Below are 20890 nucleotides of genomic sequence, written 5' to 3' on the forward strand. Positions count from 1 at the left end.
TGACACGCACATGGCTTTCAACCAACTTCAATGTAAAACCATCCGCGATGTAATTACACGCTCAGGGCTTCGCCAGTCGTCAATTCACCTCAACATTGACCGACTGCACAGACTAAAGACGTTTTCAGCAACGACTTATGTTTGCTCTATGATTAGGATTGCCTACACCTAATATAGGAGGTCATTGTTTTCCATTATTTATCTTTTGAGAGGAGATATTCGCCATTTTCAACACCCTTATCGTCTGTGAGAGACGCTCGCGGCTTAACCACCTCCAATGCAACCCACCCGCGTTTTACAGGACGCAGTTGGACTTTGCTAGCCAATCCAAGTGCGTGATATCAGACGCTTTCAGCAACAGTAGCATGCGTAGGCTACAATTTCGTTAAAGGAGAACTCTGTAACTCTAGCGAACTCTAGTCACTTCTTCGCTGATTTTCCCTTTTGTTGTCGCATGTTTTCCCCACGAGCTCCCCCTACAGCTGTGGGGGGGCGTATATTTCACAACACAGTCGTAAAAAACTCACTTGCGGCGGCCTCCTCCCCCTCTCTACCGCTGCTCATGTGCGTTTGTTTTGATCGGAGCAAGCCAACTGTATCGTGTGGAGCTATGTCTACCGAGGTGGGTCATCTGGTAATACATCATACATGCATGTGTGTTTATGTCGAATTGCCGTAAAGCAATTTGTGTTTCGCGCTCGTTCTCTTCTCGTTCTCGGTTCTCACGAGACTTCCAATTTCACTTTGCCGGGACGGCAGTGCGCAAGTTGCAAGGTTGGTTTTCCGCCTGGGAACGCTGGGGGGAGCGGGGAAAGTCACCAATATCACCAGAACAGGTTGTTTAACCATCCAAATGATTTCTAGACAGTTTTATTAAGTTAAAAAAGTTACCAAGTTCTCCTTTAAGTTTTAAATAAGCCTGTGGTAGCCTACTCAATTTAAACGTGAATGTGTGCTAGGTATCCTAACTAAAAACACGACAATATAGGTTCCATCATCCCTTAATTGCCCGCAGGAGTATATTGGCCGAATTCAACACGCACCCTTTATCGTGTGTGAGAGACGCTCATGGCTTTCAACCATCAATGCAACCCACGGGCGTTTTACAGGACGCAGTTGGACTCGTTGAATATGGACGCTTGGCCAGGACCCCTTGGCGTCACTTTTTAACGCACTGGGTATACCTTTGGCGTCATTTTTCAACGTGCAGGGTAGTCTGTTTGACTTCTATAGAACTCTGAACCGGAGCCTGCGGCGTTGAAATTTGACGTCTTGGGTAACACCGCAACCCGTCTGCTGTGTATGGGTCGAGGCTACAATAAATACAAATAAAAAGGAATAGACTACAATAAATGATCTATGCCAGGGCTAGTCAAATGGCGGCCCCCAGATGATATTTATCTGGCCCTCCAACTGGTTTTTGATGTTTAAAAACCCTCGCAATCTGATATCAAAGTGCCCTCTCTGCGCAAAGGTTTAGCGCGTTCGGCAACCGAATTTAGCGGTGAGTTTAACAACGCACATGGTGTGCAACCGCATTCAACGGTGAGTTTAACAACGCTCAACTGCAGGTAAAACGGCATTCAGCGGTGAGTTTAACAACGCTCAACTGCAGGTAAAACTGCATTCAAAGGTGAGTTTAACAACGCTCCACGGCGTGCAAGTAAGCAGTTTAAGCGTTTTCTTGTCATAGGAACTGGTACATAGGTACACTGCTTTAACTAGAGCATGCTGGGTAACGTATTTTTATCGGAGGTTTGTTGATGTTAATAAATATATATAATATGCTACGATTGTGTTCAATTAATATTTTATTTTTTATTTTATTTTTTATTGATTAAATCCTCTAAATGAATAACGCTGACGTCACTGTATGGGGCGATCCCAGGGTCCATTGCGATTTCCCACTTGGTAAGTAGAAGAGTTAATTAATAGAGATTGATACTATTCTTAAATTTACACATCTAAAAACTGTTGAATCAGGACAAGAAGTTGTGTTTATAACCTTTAGATGTGTAAGGTGGCAATTTCGTATGACGGTAAATAATAGAAGGCATTATAAAAATATAGCTTGCTGCACCAAATGTGCAGGCTAGCAAAGTTAGCTAATTGAATTCAAGTTCATTTTTGTCGCATATAATCATCATGTATCGTAGGGGAATGTAATATTTTCAGTATTACATTAGCCCACAACTATTATCCAATATTAGAAATGTTCAGATGAAGAACAGTTGCCAGATTGGTTTGTTTTACAGCCTAATTGTTTAAAATCCACGCAAAATTATATAATTAACACCCAAATAAATCTATAATTAACAATACAAATTAATTTATAACTACAACATTATTGTGGCTCATCACAATATGAAATGATAAATAATTTGTGTGTTCTTTCAGAGGCTATTTAAGGCTACTACAGTGAACAGTGCAACTGTAAAATTATTTTCCATTTCTGTCCTTTGCCTTAAAATAAAAAAAAATTCCACTTTCCCAAGCCTTTTTTTATCACACATAGATCAACCCAAAACCAACCAAATGGCTGGGAAACTATCCAATCTGGCAACATGAAGAATACTGGTGTAAAATATAAGGTGTTTGATTCTGAATTGCTGAATTGCAGGTCCTTCAATTTTGCCTGCTCTTTATTCTAATCCCCCACCACACATACACACACAGAAACACACACAATAAAGGCACTTTTAAGAGCCACGTCTGTCTTGTGTTTTTCTGTCAAGTATTACTGTAAGTCATGATGGCAATGGCAGAAACTGCAGAGTACCTCTGGCCTTATCTGAAACTGGCCATTGATTGCATACAGTTGAAGAGGAATGTTTCTTGCATTGTACTCTTGCATTGCATTGATGTTTCTAATAATTCAGTGGATTTAACTAATGTCTGATAACTGCTTTTGTTCATTTCAGGTGAGTAAACTTGAAGCTGTATGATACAAGCCAATTTTATTTATTGGCAAGCCAGATAAAAGGGCTTCGAATAAATGGATTGCAGAAATAATAACCCATCTGCACCCCACTCCTGTCACTAAAATTATTTTGGAGAAGATGCGGAGGGCCTATGAATTTATCTTGACAAAATGTAAGTAATGTTTTGATTTAGAAATTATGAATGTTTAAAATGTATATTTCTTTGTTAATATGTAAAGATTTTAAATGAAAGTAAACTTGTATTATAGCAACCTCCACAGCACAGCAACCGGAGAGTCAAATGGTGCAGCAGGCGGAGAGTCAAGCGGCGGCGGAGAGTCAAACCAAGGAGTCTGAGACTGTATTTGTTCTTAACCTTGTTCCTCTGTCTTCCCCACTCTCTCCAACCTCTCTCTTCTACTTCTTCTACTTGTACAACTATTCTTCCTTCACTTTCTTCCAAACTTCCACTGCCATGCTCTAAGTCTTTGCAACAAATGAAAAGGACAAACACCTCTGCCTCTTCACACTATTCTCCCTCTGTCTCTCTTCCATCTCCGTCTGCCTCTTACATTTCCACGTCTTTGTGTCAGGAAGGGCCACGTGTGAAGAACAGAAGAAAAGGTAACCTTTTGCATGGTACATCTTACCCCACACTGGTAATAAATTTGCTCCCAGTCAGAGTTGACTTCATGTAAATTTGATTCATTGGGCTAACCGGGTCATTGGTAGCCAGTTCACAGTATTTAGTTATTTAGCTGTGGCCAATGTCCAAGGCCTGTGGTTAATGTCAGTCCCTGACTTAAGGTCCTTCCACACTGAGTCTGAAATTTTCGTATGCGTTTTTCCGTATTCGTCATTCGGTGGCTCTGAATTGTCAAAACACCATTCCAAATTCTTGCTACTGATCCGAAAAACGCAGAAAATCGAACCCGATCCTATTTTTTTATGACGGCAGTGTGTAAACGTGATTGACAAAACATATTTATTCGTCGATTTCAGAGTCAGTGTGCAAGGACCATTAAGCTAAGAGGACTTTGGGAAAGCCAATCCTGTACATTTTGCTTTCAAAAACAGGGACAAATTTACTTTGACATGAATGAAAAGGACTGCATATTACCTCACATGTGAAATTATAAATTTGAACTGATTTAGCTACAAAGCATGGCATCATGGCTTAATAAACTTTCCGTGTCTTTTCATCATTTCAGGTTGCCGAAAATGTAGTAGGCAGAAGGTTTTCCTCTTTGATCGAATAACTGGGGAACGGATAAATGAGGTAAAATGTGTTCTGTTAGGCTGCTTTCTTGTCTAAATGACTGATTCTGACCTTTCAAAGATAATAAAACAATATGTTATGCCCTAATCAGTGATTGCTAAAACAGTTCAAATAATTATTATTCGTGTTTTTGTGTGTAGGGGAAAGCCGAGTTGAAAGTCCACTGGTTGCCATGCACTGTGTGGTAAGTCATATTTTATTTATTATTTAATTCTCAGTACTCAAGCAAATAGCGATGAGGTGGAGGCATTTGGAAGAGCTAGATCTGGCAGGTAGGCCCTTGTAACCTTTAGGACATGCATTCCGATGATGAAAAATTATGGAATAGTCTTCCGAGCATTCCAAAATCAGACAAACTCTCTCAGTCCAGACTAAAGACAAATATCTGGACTGTCTTTAGTCTGGACTGAGAGAGTGTGTCTGAATTTGGAATGCTCGGAAGACTATTCCATAATTTTAAAGACAAATGGGCGAATGATCTACCTCCTTGTCTTTATTTAGAATATTCTGTTTGTAAGATCCTGGAATTTTGTGATTAACACAATGGATTGTAGGTAATGAGGAGCTGAACCATTCAGTACTTGCTGAGTAATTAATAGAACTCTAAAATTAGCTGACAGACAGCCAATGTATGGACAATAAAATGGTCCTGATGTGATCTGGTTTTACTGTTTCTAGTAAGTTCTCTAGTGGCTAGCTCTAGCTCTGAACTATCTTATTTATTGAGCCTGCAGGACATCCACTTGGTAATGCATTACAAAAGTAGCAGTGTTTCATGCACACATAAATTAATCTTTCAGCATCTGAAACACTTATGTGTCATAATTTAGTTGTTTCCTGTTGTACATGTGTTGGAAATGTGATTTTCCTCATCCCACTAATGACAACTTCATCCCTCAGTTTATCAGAAACATTTTGAAATCCGTAAATTTTGAGATACATGGCTTTCAATGTACAGGAACTGTGTGGAACATTGTGTAACTAGAGCTGCCAGACAATTGTCGTTTAGTAAAAAGTACAATAGTTTCCTGTGAGATGCAATGTTGTATAAAAATGTGTAAAATGAAAAAACACCGTAAATTGAGTGTACGTAAATGTACTCAGTTGCATTCCACCACTGGGCTTAACCAGGGTTAATGCTACTTTAACAAACATAAATACATTTCAATGAACTCTCTAAATTTAACCCAACAGTGATTTTGATTTTTTTTTTTTTCTGTGTTCTAATGAATTGTTTTGCACTTATGATATTTTACAGTGGCAAAACCTGGGATGACACATGGGAGCCTGCCAGTGAATTCCTGCTTGTTATGCCTAATTCCCCACATCCCAACCAGCTTTCAGCATGACAGCCTAGTCACCTGGACTCAAGCACCCTTAATTTCTTTTCTTTTCTTTTTTTTTTTTTTGAGTTTTTTTCTTTTCTTTTTCTTTTTCTCTTGCTTTTGTTCATTAAAGTTTTTTGCACAATACCCAGTCTCTTTTTGTGTTTATTTTCTTAATGGTGTGTAAAAAAAACAAAACACTTTTGCATTTTCATTAACTGCACAACAGCCAGGAAGTGTGCCATGGAGATCATAAGGGAGAAAATGAGTGCTGTTTGGCATAATGGCATTCCCAAAGGCATTATTTGTACTTTTTTAATTTTTTATATAGTTTAGGTAAGTCTACTTGAACTATTTGTTTGGTATGCCAGCCATGAATACATACTACAGAATACTCCTAAAGATATTAAAATGTTGTAATCCTACAATTTCTGATATTAATTCCTTTAACATTTATAATTATAATTGTAATTACCTATTTATATTTGCCTTTTTACAAAATAATGTAAAATTAATCATGTAAATATATATATTGTTTTTATTTTGGGGGGCAAAGTGTTCTTCAAAGGGAAGAAAATAATGTATTTTCTGGTGGCAGCCTTGCATCTCCTGTTTTTTTTTTTTTGTTTTTTTTGTTTTTAAAGAAAAGAAAAATTAATTAGTTTGGCATATCAATACATTTTGGGAAATTAGTACAAAGTGTGAGCACAATCATCTTTAAATGTTACAGACGCATTTTATTTGATTAAGAGATTAACTTACATCTGTTTAAAACAAATACTGCATGCTAGAATAACTATCAAGAGTAATTTTCTTTTTGTAAGATCCCTGTAGGGTTACATCCTATCTTCAGTCAGAACTCGGAAGTGTCTGTTTTTTTTGTTTTTTTGTTTTTTATTGCAGAACTTATACATACATGATCATGGAAATTAAGCGTTGTTGTATATCTTTCAATGAAAAATAACAACAACAAAATAAATAAATAAATATCCTGGATTTGCGTACATCAAAAGTCGGAAGAGCCTGTAAATACCATATATGGACAAGTGTGACGTGGCTTTGACGTTTCCATGGCCCCAGAAGGACAAGCTGTGGTTGGACTAACGTTTAGGTCAGAATAAAAAGCGCTCCATATCGCACACTATGTTTTGCTGGCGTTATGTTGTCAGTAATACTGTCAGTTAACAATAAGGTATTGCTATATTGAAAGAAATTACACGTTTACCGAGATCCTAACCCTAACCCTATAGTGTAACTACACACTTCAATGAACTACAATTTACAGCGCCCGTCCCATGGACACAATGATAGAGGCTTATGGGTAATGTAGTTTAAAAACGTTTAGTAATGGAATTAAATAAATACAATCTTTAATGAACAAAGGGACATCTAAATATGTTCATTATACAAACCTCTTTGACATATTTGAGAGCCAGACTGAAATTTGGTATTTTACTGTGAGCACTTTTTAAAATGCTTTTTTAACACCTTTCCATGCATGCCAGACATCTCTGTCCAACATTATGTATTAAACATAGCATAAATAATTGTCCTACCAATTTTCACTTTTATACACTTATCAGACTTTGCATTTGCAGACTTTGCAGAATGTGCATTTTTTTGCTCTTCCAGGGGTGCTACGGGACCCCTGGGGGAGGAAGGGCAGTAAAACCTACACATATGTACTCTCTTCATCATGGACAACAAACTGTATTGAGTCACATTTATATCTGAACATTCTTTTGCTTTCCCGCCTTTTCTATATTTACATCATGCTTGTGTTAGGTTTTGATTATATTGCAAGACTCTGAACTCGGAATACAAAAATACAGTAATATTTTACAAATGTTGTAAAATATACCTTTTCTGAATTGCTAAAACACTAAACCTCCCAAATTCTCAATAGCCTAATCGAATTTGTCGAGTAAATCACTCTTTCTGTAAAACATTAAACAAGTTCAGGTAGTTAAAACACTGTTTGCAAATCTCATGCACTCTTTTGTCAAAACTCTAAACACATTCTCACTCACTAAAACACATTTCGCACTGACACATTTATGTTTCAAAACCCTAAACACGGGCAGGCAAAAGTTAAACAACTACAACACAGTGTCATCGTTAACACACAACTACTCAAAATTGTTCACTTATTTCTAATGATGAGACCAAACCAACTGTACATCATACAAGTCAGTTCAGAGTGCCAAAACTGACTCAAAATGTTACACTGAATGTTACCAACAATGGATGGAAACAATATAAGAGGGAGAGGAGGAAGAAGAGTATGTGAAATAGGTGGTGAACAAAGAGGAAGAGGAGGAGGATGAGAAAGAGCAAGGTGTGAAGAATGTTGTCAAGGCTGGATCTGCTTTAGGGATTTTCCCTTTTCCTGAGATGACATTGTTATGTGGAAGAAGTCATCAGGCCGGACCAACATGAAGACATGATGCTGAAGCAGAATAAAATCTCTCTCACTGACCTTGATCATCCAAGTGGATGCTGCACACTGGTGGTGGTTGAGGAGAGATCCCCTGATATGATTGTAAAGCGCTTTGGGTGTACAGTAGTACATATGAAAGCGCTATATAAATGCCTGATTCTATTCTATTCTATTCTATTCTTGATTCCTCTAGTTGCACAACTCTTCTGAGTGACTGTAACGCTTTTTATTTAGAATTTTTTACTGTAACCTTTTTGTCTTTTGCAGTTGGGTCACTGTATTTTCACAGTATAAAAAGTGCTGAATATACAGACCTTCAATACTATACAATATTCAGTACAATACTATACTTGCAGTGCATACAGTATACAAATTATTCACCTTACTACTGTAAGTTGTCATTACTATACTTTTTTTATGCAATTGCAAAATTTGTTTACTTAGTTACGATATACTTTTATTTCGGTAACTGCGTGTTTCGGATTCTGCTCTTCGTTTTTCTCTGTAGTGTCTAACGAATGATCTGTAGTGTTTATAATATTGACTGATGTGTGTATGATCTGAAAGCATCGTTTGATTTGAGCACAGATAAAATGGTTTTGAGGCAATTGTTTGATTTTGCCATAAGAGTCAGATGTTCTCTGAATGTGGTTTGAAAATTTGGTTTTGTGTTTAAGGTTTTGAGAATGTGAGTTTCAAGAAATGTGTTTTAGCAATCCAGAAAACTGTAACATTATACTGTTAATCAGGTCACAGCTGATAAATCTACACAATTGAGTGGTGAAATGTTCTGAGTACCACAGAATCACATCAGTTGACTATGAAACCTGTACTAGATTACACAGAAAGCACATTGAATATTATGTTGGGGAGAAAATTATTCCTCATCATTATGGTGTTCTTCCTTATAATCTGCTTCTTCCATGTCTCTTAACAGGTTTCAATTGTTATACAGCACCCTACAGTTCAACTAATGAAAGTTACTGTACCACACAGTGCATGCATGCATGCACACATTTCTATGTATGTGAAAGAAGAGGTAACACTTTGGTTATATTTATGGTGATAAAAAGCAGATTTTATTACATGCTTTATATTAATAGTTAAGGTCATTGTCCAGAAGTATGAAAGGTGTTACTGTCTTGTAGATTACAGTCCATCATCAGATATTTCATAGTCACTGTCGTACTCATCAGCTGAAGCACTGTACAAGAAGTTGATGTCCTCTGCTCCAGACAAAACTTGCAGGTAACAGTCTCTTGCTTGCACCTTCATTTCTCTGATTTGATGTCGCTTTCTGAGGATGATGCTCTGCAGACCTTTCAAACCTTCTTCACTTAGGCCACATTGCGAATCTTAAAAGAGGAACAAGAATATAAGACCAGCATTAGAAACTTTATAAACAGTCATCATTGTTGTGTATATTTATTAGGGCTGCCCCCTAATAGTAATCTTTGGTCGGGGCAACCCTATGTTTATGTAATTTATTACAAATACATACTTTTCATTGTCTCACTGGAAAACAAGCAGGACAGCTCTCTGAGGGTATCGGAACGAGTTGAAAGAGATTTCCAATGGTGGTCCATCTCTGCAACAAGAATCTTCTGCTCCTCCTCAAGTCTCCTTACTGACATGATGTCAAACGCCTTTCTCTTTGTCCTTAGATCGACAGAGTCTGGAATGCATTTATGATAAATAAATAAAGAATTTGTATTAAACATCAACCTTCAAAGAATCTCTGAAATAGTATGGGGTTACAGAATGACATTTGAAGCATTGTGGGTTATGTGTCATTATGTATCAGATTTGTCAGAAGCAGTCAACAAACAGTAACAATTACAATTATTTGTGACTAAATGTATTACAAGTAATCATTTCCTCACCGTCAGCCCAATCCTTTACATCATTCTTCCAATTGGCTCGCTGTCACTGTCAATTGCGCTTTCATGGACTCTAGGTTTTGTAACTGGCTTTGCAGAGCTTTTGTGGTCTACAATAACAAACAGTGGTAAGAAACAAAAAACAAATGTTCAATGCGCAGCTTCATACACTGCTAACATGCAGTACTGAACATCTAAAATTAATTCTACTGATGTCATTACCTTTTGATATCGGCAGGTCAGTGAGATAGCCAAATTGTTGAACTTTTGCTGATTCCAGCGCATGGCCATGAGAGTCAGCATGTCTGTGCATCCTGAAAAACAAAGAAAATATGATGTTACCATATTCCTCCTACGTATTATGTAAGGATGTAACTAGTGTAGTATGTGGTAATCTTACCTGCTTTTGACATATGCTTTCTGGTTACTGCAATCCTAGATAGGAAGGCATTGCACTGTTCCACCTCCTCCCCTAGTGTTAAACCAGCACCGTCCTGATATGCCCCACTCCATTTTACCTGGTTAAGAATAAAAAAATAAAAATAAACAGATGTTTGCAGATGTTCAGTTTAGATAATACGATTCTATCACATAGCAACACTTCCTTACCTCGTATTTAAAATCATGGGCTTTGGCATGAAATACCGAAAGGAATGGCTTCATGTTAAGAAGGTGCTGGAGCTCTGGAGCAGGACTCTGTGCCGACACACCACAAGCTCCAATCCCTCCTCATCTACCTTGCTGGCAGATCTTTATGAGGTATCTCTGGCTGCTGACCACTCCCCTCCACAAACACTTCTTCCACTGAACTACAATATGGAAAATTGTTGATGAAAATAAGACTCTCCTAAACAAACTCTTCAGAAAGAGGTTATTATAGTGCTGTAGTCTAATTATCATCTAGAATTTTACATGTTTGGTTGTGTTGTGAATGTGGTCTACAAATCTTTTTACGTCTTCATCCTTGGCTATGAAGACGCCTTCAAAGATGGCCTGTTCCTCAGATCTAAAAAAACAAAAAAACAACAATTGATGATTGACAACAATTTATAACTTAAAATCTGAGATTTCTTAGTTCACATTAAAGAGCTATGTTTTCTTATTAATACAAACACTGTGATACACAGTTTGGAGTAGCTAGCAGCATTCTTGAAACGGTAATGCTTGCGGTTTCCATCAACTGAAACTGCAAGCATATCTGGGGTGCATGCAGGACAGTTGAAGGGCTCTTCCTTGCATATGTTGTCCACCTCAAATCGCACAGCCTCCCACTCAAAAAAACTTTTCAGAAAACTGTCTGCTGAGATCTTGCTTATCAACCAACAACTCAAAGATATCAACAACACTGCAGGATAGATCAATTCAATACTCACACGACCAAAGCGGACCGTTGGCTGATTCAGTATTCTTAAAAATGCTTGGCAGGACAGTCCTGGTGCCGCCATCTTCATTTCTTCAAATGAAAAAAAGACATCTGTGGCATAAAGTGTGGCAAATTGAAGGGTTGCAGGCCAGTAGTCACTTCTGTTTAGGTCATCGACTCCAGCAGTCCAAGTGGATTGGCATGCCTCACAAATTAACTCGGGCATGGTTAGATCATGTCATCCTGGAAATATCAAAAACACATCCACTGTAATGTAAACCAGGGTTTGGGTTCTTTGTACTATTTATATATTACTTTGTATACTTCATATATTTTTAGTTTTATATCTATGTCAAACTTGTAGGGAGTCGCGTATGGATATATATTTATTTTAAAGATGCTTCTCAAACAGGACAAAATAAAGTTCTTCACATTCTTACCATTCATTGTGACCACAGCAACAATCTTTCCTGGACTAACCCTCAATAACTCTGGTGAACAACCACAGATTTTGTCAGGCATCTCCACAGGTACAAGCCAGACTGAAAAAGAGCATACAGTACACTTGAATTATGTTAAGGGGGTAAGGCTAAAAATAATTTTTGAAGCTGCCGAAGAGGGACCTAAAGAAAAAAAAGAAAAAAAACAGAATTGAACATTTTACACCAGTATTCTCTTCATCTGTGTTGCCAGAATGGGCTAAATTGTATGTGATATTCCTTTTCAATAAACAAGAAGTGAATATTGTTAATTACATTTTAGATAGAAATTAGACAAAAATTGTCAATAAATGTAAGTTTTGCTCTATTTCAAAAAAAAAAAAAAAAAAAAAAGTTCCAAACAAAGCCACAGCAGAACTTCTAATATATATATATATATATATATATATATATATATATATATATATATATATATATATATAAATCAGTCAATAAGTTATGACAGCATTACTTGTTACATTAATTATACACATTAATTGTTTTATTTCATATTGAAAAATTGTGATGAGCCACAATTTAGTAGTTATGAATTAATTTGTATTGTTAATTATAGATTTATTTGGGTGTTAATTATATAATTTTGCGTGGATTTTAAACAATTAGGCTGTAAAACAAACCAATCTGGCAACTGTTCTTCATCTGAACATTTCTAATATTGGATAATAGTTGTGGGCTAATGTAATACTGAAAATATTACATTCCCCTACGATACATGATGATTATATGCGACAAAAATGAACTTGAATTCAATTAGCTAACTTTGCTAGCCTGCACATTTCATTTGGTGCAGCAAGCTATATTTTTATAATGCCTTCTATTATTTACCGTCATACGAAATTGCCACCTTACACATCTAAAGGTTCTAAACACAACTTCTTGTCCTGATTCAACAGTTTTTAGATGTGTAAATTTAAGAATAGTATCCATCTCTATTAATGAACTCTTCTACTTACCAAGTGGGAAATCGCAATGGACCTTGGGATCGCCCCATACAGTGACGTCAGCGTTATTCATTTAGAGAATTTAATCAATAAAAAATAAAATAAAAAATAAAATATTAATTGAACACAATCGTAGCATATTATATATATTTATTAACATCAACAAACCTCCGATAAAAATACGTTACCCAGCATGCTCTAGTTAAAGCAGTGTACCTATGTACCAGTACCTATGACAAGAAAACGATTAAACTAATTACTTGCACGCCGTGGAGCGTTGTTAAACTCACCTTTGAATGCAGTTTTACCTGCAGTTGAGCGTTGTTTTGGTTAAACTCACCTCTGAATGCCGTTTTACCTGCAGTTGAGCGTTGTTAAACTCACCGCTGAATGCGGTTGCACACCATGTGCGTTGTTAAACTCACCGCTGAATGCGGTTGCCGAACGCGCTAAACCTTTGCGCAGAGAGGGCACTTTGATATCAGATTGCGAGGGTTTTTAAACATCAAAAACCAGTTGGAGGGCCAGATAAATATCATGGGGGCCGCCATTTGACTAGCCCTGGCATAGATCATTTATTGTAGTCTATTCCTTTTTATTTGTATTTATTGTAGCCTCGACCCATACACAGCAGACGGGTTGTGGTGTTACCCAAGACGTCAAATTTCAACGCCGCAGGCTCCGGTTCAGAGTTCTATAGAAGTCAAACAGACTACCCTGCACGTTGAAAAATGACGCCAAAGGTATACCCAGTGCGTTAAAAAGTGACGCCAAGGGGTCCTGGCCAAGCGTCCATATTTAACGAGTCCAACTGCGTCCTGTAAAACGCCCGTGGGTTGCATTGATGGTTGAAAGCCATGAGCGTCTCTCACACACGATAAAGGGTGTGTGTTGAATTCGGCCAATATACTCCTGCGGGCAATTAAGGGATGATGGAACCTATATTGTCGTGTTTTTAGTTAGGATACCTAGCACACATTCACGTTTAAATTGAGTAGGCTACCACAGGCTTATTTAAAACTAAACGAAATTGTAGCCTACGCATGCTACTGTTGCTGAAAGCGTCTGATATCACGCACTTGGATTGGCTAGCAAAGTCCAACTGTGTCCTGTAAAACGCGGGTGGGTTGCATTGGAGGTGGTTAAGCCGCGAGCGTCTCTCACAGACGATAAGGGTGTTGAAAATGGCGAATATCTCCTCTCGAAAGATAAATAATGGAAAACAATGACCTCCTATATTAGGTGTAGGCAATCCTAATCATAGAGCAAACATAAGTCGTTGCTGAAAACGTCTTTAGTCTGTGCAGTCGATCAATGTTGAGGTGAATTGACGACTGGCGAAGCCCTGAGCGTGTAATTACATCGCGGATGGTTTTACATTGAAGTTGGTTGAAAGCCATGTGCGTGTCATCTATACGCAAAAGGGTGCTATATGCGTGGGCAGAAAACGCCGAAGGACGTGACAAAACGGCCTTATATGACGCCCTGAGATGAGAACGGGTTGGAATATCTGCCAGCATCTGTGCTGGGTGACACAAGCATGTCGCGAGACCCTGTATATGTGAAATACTGTCCATCCTTCATCCAGTAATAATACCAATCTCCAGAGGTGCAGGAAGAGTCACAGGTCAGATTTACGCTCTGATCTCTCGAGTCTGTTGTTGCAGGATTAGTTCTCACTTGCAGCTCTGAATTAAAATTAAAAAAAAAGAAAACTTAATCACATGACAAATGAAAACAGATGAAGTGACCAGAATCTAGACTCAGTTTCACCTGTGACTGTTAGATTGAAGGCGGCTGAGCTGAGACGTTTAACTCCATCCTTCATGATGAACATGAGCTGATATTCTCCAGAGTCTCTCTCTCTCAGGTCTGATATTGTGAGTGTTGAATAGGTGTATAAGAACTCCTGCTTCACCCGTCCTGAGTAGTCAGAGTCTAAAGTCAAATCTTCAGGTTCATCATTCTTTCTCCAGTTTGTACTCTGTTTCCGGCTGAACCAGAACACAGTTTTGATGTTGATGTTGGTGTCGTAGTAAGAGCACCTCAGTGTCTCCTGAAACCCCTTCACTGCACAAATATTCTCTGGACTACAGGACACAGAGAGGCGGTCCAATGTTACGAAGCCTGAACAAGAAAACATTTCATTACTGAGATGAAGTTTACATACAGACAGAGGAGAGATCCAGTCCAGACTCTGCTGCTCTCACACACACCCCCAACCATGATGATCAATTTAGTTCAAATTTAAATATGGTCAAAAATTCATTTTACACTTATCTATACACCCACTCCAATTTTAAATACAGAGACAGAAAAAAGACTTACATTCAGACTGACATTCAATCCTGGACATTAAGTTTATTAATCTTAAATGAACTGATCTTAAATGATTTAAACTGTGAAAACGATATAATGATCAACATATCAACAATCACTTTTGGAACATGTGAAAGATAATTAGAGCCACATTAAAACATGAGAGAGGAGAATAAGACAATAATTCTCAAACCTGTATTGTGCAGCAGCAGCAGGATCAGAGGTAAGAGTCTGGAGTTCATGTTCTTCACTTTCTGTACATTCAGATGTTCAGTGAAACACACAGAGCTGCTCGTCCTGAGAAAAAGAAAACACTCACTGAGTTTGACTAAGTTTGACTTTACAGTCAGAATCATGAATACAGTAACACACTTCAGAAAGTCATGCTTAAAATGACATTTAATGTACTATTTAAATGCAATTAAAGATTAGATTTACCTACATTAAATGTTGCTGTTGTTCTCTGATGTTAGTTGTAGTTTCTACTGTCTATTTTAGAAGCTGTGCAGACTCTGCTGATCTTATTTCCTTCCCTTTTCTTACAAAATAAAATATATTTATAAATATTACAGAACTGCATAAATTATAGGCAAATATTATTTTATTATTTCTCCTGAAATAACTTTGGGAATCTTAAGTTTAAGGAAACACACATTTACATAAAAATTTCAAATGCATCATCAGATGCCATTTTCTTTATTTTTTATAGGCACAGGATTATGGGAAATCATACAAAGAAACATTTATGCTGCATTCAATAACCAACAGCATAAATCTTGATGAATCGGGAAAACAAACAAAAAATATTTATTGCTTATGTTTTATCATTTGTTTATGTTTTATCAATTAATCATTATAGATCTTATATCATTTAATCAAATGTAATCAGTCATATTTTAACAAATCATGTTGATGTGTTTCTCATTACATTTTGATGGGTTTACCATTATTATAATTTGAAATGTATGTTTAATACTTTTCTTTTATTAATCTTTATGCCTCAAATATAGCTGAATGACTAAGGTTGAGTTTTGTACTTGCTGTTTAGATGAGGACAAAAGTCTGTAAGTTTCCAATAGACAGAACACAAATGCTCGAATGTCTCAGAATAAAGTGGTAAATGAATGTTATCTTAGTCTGCTGCTAAGAAATCAAATTAGACTTAATCGTGTGACTGGATCTCCTCCCTGCATCACGAGACAGAATGTTACGGTATATGATGTCTTTCTCTGACATACAGTAAATATAAAAAGCTAAAGTTCGATAAGAATGTCTTATATTTCAGCTGCAGAAAAACTCAAAGGTCAACAGAGATACAAATCTAAAGGATATTTCGCCCAAAAATGAAAATTGTCATCATTTACTCACCTTCATGTTGTTCCAAACCTGTATGAGTTTCTGAACACAAAAGATGATATTTTGAAGAATGTTGGATATCGAACAGTTGACCCAGACACACCAGGATGAGTGTGACAGACAAGTTCTGAAGAACTTAAACATATAGCACATATAAAGCAGTTCACTCGATGTTAGTGTCTCCAAACTGCTAAGATACTCTAAGAACATGGTAGCCTATTCAAGATACTTATACAGAAAATGTTTCAATGCACTAAAGCCCTGCAGAGGTAACGCAGTTTATGGAAACATTAAAAATGGCTCACAAACCTATGACTTTATAGGCCAAATTAACTCGACCAGAAGGTGGCAATGTCTTCACAGTTAAGCAAAGTTGATCATGGAGGCAATGAAGTCTATGAGCTGCATTGTTCTTAATCCTCGTCACCAGCTTTTGACTACTTGTTAAATTATTTCCCACAATAACAGGCATCATTACTGTGGTTACAGTTCTTCTATTGAAACATAAAATGAAAGTGCACACTAATACAAGAATAAAGTAATCATAAGATAAAGATAAACAGAACACAAACGCTATGCCCATCATTAGGATGCATCAATAAATACAATTTTTATATATTTTTCTTTTTTCTTTTCATTTCTTTATTGAAAGAACTTCTTACATTTAGAAAAAGGAGGAAAGCATATCGTTTTGTTTGATTATGAAGACTGCTCAGTCATTGATAAGTCACTGTATATGACATCACTGTGTCACTGTTGATAGTTCTGACTGTTGCTAGGTGATGATCTCACAATGGAAGAACACAATGACATCATCACTCCACCAGATCTGATGGACAGACAGCAGATGAACAGATGTGGAACATCAGATTCTGAGACAGACAAATAGAAAGACATTAAATACATTGACTGTGTTTATCATTGCATGTCTTATGGCAGATTCTTTATATACATCATTTCTCACCTTCAATTTTATTTTCAGTTTGGCTTTGAGATTAGATGCATTCTGATGAAAAACCTGTTGAATCATAATTCACATTCTTATAATCAGAATTAATTTCATTATATTCACTGTACATCATGCAATTGTGAATTTCACTGGATGTTTTCCTCACCACATCCACAGAGCCGCTATAATGAGAAACTGAGGTAAAAACACCAGCAGAATGACTGTATAATGGCTGAACGCTGTGCTGTCCACTGGATCTTCACAACACAAAGAAGTGAATCATGACTATCAGAGAAACAATCATTTCAGACTAAAGCACATGTATCATGAGAGATGTGTCACCTTCTACTACAGCACAGGAATACTCTTGAAGCTCTTCATTGCTGACTGAGTCCAGGTACAGCTTGTTGGCTTTAGTGAATCCATCCGTTCCCTGCCGTCCGTTCTTGTACCAGATGTAAGTATGTTTGTTGTTCAGAGTGCATTTAGTTGAACAGCTTAATATCACTTCTTGTCCCTCTGATATAATGTTTGGGCTGCTTATCACCTGCGTATCTGAAAAACAGAGTTGAAGTATTGATTTTTACTGACATGGAAAACAAAAACTTTATAAAATGGAATATAGTATTCTTGATGGCAGTACATTTTCTGTGAATCTTCTCATTAAAATGTTATCAAATCCTTCATGATCAGTTACCAGTAACAGTAAGAATGACTCCAGGTGATCCAGAGTATTTTCCTCCTTTCCTGTCAGTGATGATCCTGAGTTTATATTCTCCAGAGTCGTTCATCTTGAGCTCTTTGATTCTCAGTGTGTTTCCCTCATACTCCACACGACCAGCGAACTGATGCTCCTCACGCAGATCCGTGTAGTCACCAGGCTGACCGGAATGCCATAATGTTTTACTTACAGTATAACCAGAGGGATGTGAGTATGTGCTGGAAATATCTACTGTTGAGCCCATCAAAGTACAGACTCTTCTAGAGGAGTAAGACACATCCCAGCAGCCACTCTTAAAAATACCTGAAAGAGACACAGATTAACATGTAAAACTCACACTTACTTTAAAACATGTTTAAATAAACACATGGATGAACAAACATTCCCATCATTTTGGGTATTACTCGACACTCACACACAGAAGAGGAGGGATGTTTAAGGTTACGATCAATAGAGCAGGAATATCTGCCAGCATCTGTGCTGGGTGACACAAGCATGTCGCGAGACCCTGTATATGTGAAATACTCTCCATCCTTTATCCAGTAATAATAATACCAATCTCCAGAGGTGCAGGAAGAGTCACAGGTCAGTTTTACTCTCTGATCTCTCGGGTCTGTAGTTGCAGGATTAGTTCTCACTTGCAGCTCTGAATTAAAGTAAAAAATAAGAAAAACGTAATCACGTGACAAATGAAAACAGATGAAGTGACCAGAATCTAGACTCAGTTTCACCTGTGACTGTTAGATTGACGGCGGCTGAGCTGAGACGTTTAACTCCATCCTTCATGATGAACATGAGCTGATATTCTCCAGAGTCTCTCTCTCTCAGGTCTGATATTGTGAGAGTTGAATAGCTGTATGAGAACTCCTGCTCCACCCGTCCTGAGTAGTCAGAGTCTAAAGTCAAATCTTCAGGTTCATCATTCTTTCTCCAGTTTGAACTCTGTTTCCGGCTGAACCAGAACACAGTTTTGATGTCGATGGTGATGTTGGTGTTGTAAAAGCACTTCAGTGTCTCCTGAAACCCCTTCACTGCACAAATATTCTCTGGACTACAGGACACAGAGAGGCGGTCCAATGTTACGAAGCCTGAACAAGAAAACATTTCATTACTGAGATGAAGTTTACATACAGACAGAGGAGAGATCCTCAGTTGCTACAATCCAGACTCTGCTGCTCACACACAGACACACCCAACCATGATGATCAATTAAGTTCAAATGTATCCCTCTATGGTACGCAATATGATATCAATGAGGAAAAAATAATTCTTGGTGTTTTTCCTGCTTAAAATTGGACACTATAACAATTATATATATATACTGTATATATATATATATATATATATATATATATATATATATATTATTTGAAAACATAGATTTCTTTAACCAGACACTTGAACAAACACATTAATCCAGTTTTTAATGTATTACAAATTTCATATTTAATTAAAAGTAATATTTCATATCCAGCTGTTGCTCTCAGGCAACATTGTGGAACACAAGTATTACCAAACCATATCATCAAGCTATCATATCAAGTTATTATATACATCATCTCCATCTTTGCTCTCACCCTCACTCTCTCCCTGCAGGATTTGCAATGTCACAATGACCTTATCTTCCTCATCACAGTATGACACCTCATCCTCACCCTCTCCCACTGCAGATGTGTTTTATAACTTTTTTAGGTGCTATAGAAAATGTGCAGGTCATAATATGTTCAGATATACAGTATGTGAATTACTATTCTTATAAGTGCATTTCAAAATCATGAAAAAATGCAAATATGTAAAGAATAATGTACATCCAGCCGGTTGTTATCTCTTATAAACCCCCGACAGGGTGATGAGTCTTTCATCAGCCTGAAGGGGTTATTTATATATATATTTAAATTAAAACATGAGAGAGGAAAATAAGACACAATAATTGTCAAACCTGTATTGTGCAGCAGCAGCAGGATCAGAGGTAAGAGTCTGGAGTTCATGTTCTTCACTTTCTGTACATTCAGATGTTCAGTGAAACACACAGAGCTGCTCGTCCTGAGAAAAAGAAAACACTCACTGAGTTTGACTGACACACACTTGAAGGATCTTTACTGTCAGAATCATGAAAACAGTAACACACTTAAGATTAGATTTACCTACATTAAATGTTGCTGTTGTTCTCTGATGTTAGTTGTAGTTTCTACTGTCTGTTTTAGAAGCTGTGCTGATCTTAGATGACTCTGCTGATCTCATTTCCTTCCATTTTCTTACTAACACATAAAAAAAAAAAAAAAAGAGATGCAATATGCTTCTGAAAATGATTAGTCAATCTCAATTCAGGAAGTCAGTATTAGCCATTATGTTACATGATCTTATTAATAAGTTTAAATTAATTAAACCTTGAGTTTTGTCATTACCTATTTTTTAGAAACATTAAATAAAAATCTAAATTGACAAAAAAATTATATTTATAAATATTTCAGAACAGTATAAATTAAAGGCAAATATTATTTGATAATTTTTCCTGGATTACCTGCGAATCAATATTTAATCAGGTTTAATGAAACACACACATGTATATATTAATCTCAATTATCAGATCCCCCTTTTTTAAATAGGCACAGGATTATGGGAAATTATACAAAGATACATTTATGATGCATTCAATAACCAACAGCATGAATTAACATTAAGAAAGACAGAAAGTCACATGATGATGTTTGTCTCTGGACTACAGTAAATATAAAAAGCTAAACATTGATAAGAATGTCTTATATTTTAGCAGCACAAGATATCAAAGGTCAGCAGAGAATAAAATCAGACAAGTTATTATGTATATATATACACATATATACATATATATACATATATACATACATATATATATATATATATATATATACATATA

The 20890-nt window shown here is 36.8% G+C and overlaps 4 protein-coding genes across 8 annotated transcripts in view; 2 read left to right on the top strand and 2 right to left on the bottom strand.

The window, feature by feature from the left end:
- The window catches only part of dzank1 (double zinc ribbon and ankyrin repeat domains 1), a 232988-nt gene that overhangs the window by 106112 nt on the left and 105986 nt on the right, over positions 1–20890 (top strand). The window lies entirely within an intron of this gene.
- The window catches only part of LOC309476707 (uncharacterized protein), a 31173-nt gene that overhangs the window by 9086 nt on the left and 1197 nt on the right, over positions 1–20890 (bottom strand). Inside the window, exons 1-10 of one of the 4 annotated variants that reach the window (XR_014198316.1) lie at positions 20143–20252; positions 19934–20037; positions 18726–19082; positions 18410–18640; positions 17971–18297; positions 17616–17828; positions 17440–17530; positions 17289–17342; positions 16987–17196; positions 15930–16818 (exon numbers count right to left, since the gene is read on the bottom strand). Coding sequence is in view for 3 of the 4 variants with exons in the window: in XM_082139873.1 (XP_081995999.1) it covers positions 17303–17342; positions 17440–17530; positions 17616–17828; positions 17971–18297; positions 18410–18640; positions 18726–19082; positions 19934–20037; positions 20143–20144 (1365 nt within the window). In the remaining variant the exon portion in view is untranslated. Of the gene's footprint in view, positions 1–15929; positions 16819–16943; positions 17197–17288; positions 17343–17439; positions 17531–17615; positions 17829–17970; positions 18298–18409; positions 18641–18725; positions 19083–19933; positions 20038–20142; positions 20253–20890 lie in introns of those variants that run through there. The other 3 variants (XM_082139873.1, XM_082139874.1, XM_082139875.1) reach the window with 3 other exon arrangements.
- On the top strand, positions 1520–5672 carry LOC309476738 (uncharacterized protein). Its single transcript, XM_082139923.1, has 5 exons — positions 1520–3093; positions 3191–3545; positions 4133–4200; positions 4341–4384; positions 5459–5672. Exons 2-5 carry the CDS (start codon positions 3419–3421, stop codon positions 5547–5549), a joined length of 330 nt encoding a protein of 109 aa, XP_081996049.1. The 5' UTR covers positions 1520–3093; positions 3191–3418; the 3' UTR covers positions 5550–5672.
- LOC309476727 (uncharacterized protein) lies at positions 9017–15600 on the bottom strand. Of its 2 annotated transcripts, XM_082139904.1 has the most exons (13): positions 15407–15600; positions 15162–15265; positions 14423–14776; positions 12662–14337; positions 11649–11750; positions 11219–11451; positions 10758–10851; positions 10455–10654; positions 10246–10363; positions 10068–10159; positions 9849–9955; positions 9467–9640; positions 9017–9320 (listed from the first exon to the last, which is right to left on the bottom strand). In XM_082139904.1, the coding sequence occupies exons 2-4, from the start codon at positions 15208–15210 to the stop codon at positions 14123–14125; spliced, it is 618 nt and encodes a 205-aa protein (XP_081996030.1). In that variant the 5' UTR covers positions 15211–15265; positions 15407–15600; the 3' UTR covers positions 9017–9320; positions 9467–9640; positions 9849–9955; positions 10068–10159; positions 10246–10363; positions 10455–10654; positions 10758–10851; positions 11219–11451; positions 11649–11750; positions 12662–14122. The 2 variants fall into 2 exon arrangements, with proteins under 2 accessions (XP_081996030.1, XP_081996029.1); XM_082139903.1 differs by lacking the exons at positions 9017–9320; positions 9467–9640; positions 9849–9955; ... (4 more) ...; positions 11219–11451; positions 11649–11750 and having other exon boundaries at positions 12146–14337; positions 15411–15595.

The sequence above is a fragment of the Leuciscus leuciscus genome (genome assembly GCF_965113295.1).
Source record: "Leuciscus leuciscus genome assembly, chromosome: 15".
Classification (NCBI taxonomy): domain Eukaryota; kingdom Metazoa; phylum Chordata; class Actinopteri; order Cypriniformes; family Leuciscidae; genus Leuciscus; species Leuciscus leuciscus.

Excerpts from the sequence above, each read along its gene's own strand:
- LOC309476738 (XM_082139923.1), top strand. The coding sequence starts at position 3,419 with ATGAAAAGGACAAACACCTCTGCCTCTTCACACTATTCTCCCTCTGTC. Across the intron at positions 4,201-4,340 it reads CTGGGGAACGGATAAATGAG|GGGAAAGCCGAGTTGAAAGT; the intron begins GTAAAATGTGTT and ends TTTTGTGTGTAG. Across the intron at positions 4,385-5,458 it reads TGGTTGCCATGCACTGTGTG|TGGCAAAACCTGGGATGACA; the intron begins GTAAGTCATATT and ends GATATTTTACAG.
- LOC309476727 (XM_082139903.1), bottom strand. Across the intron at positions 14,777-15,161 it reads GCTGCTGCTGCACAATACAG|GCTTCGTAACATTGGACCGC; the intron begins GTTTGAGAATTA and ends TTTCTTGTTCAG. Across the intron at positions 14,338-14,422 it reads CTTCAATCTAACAGTCACAG|AGCTGCAAGTGAGAACTAAT; the intron begins GTGAAACTGAGT and ends ATTTTAATTCAG.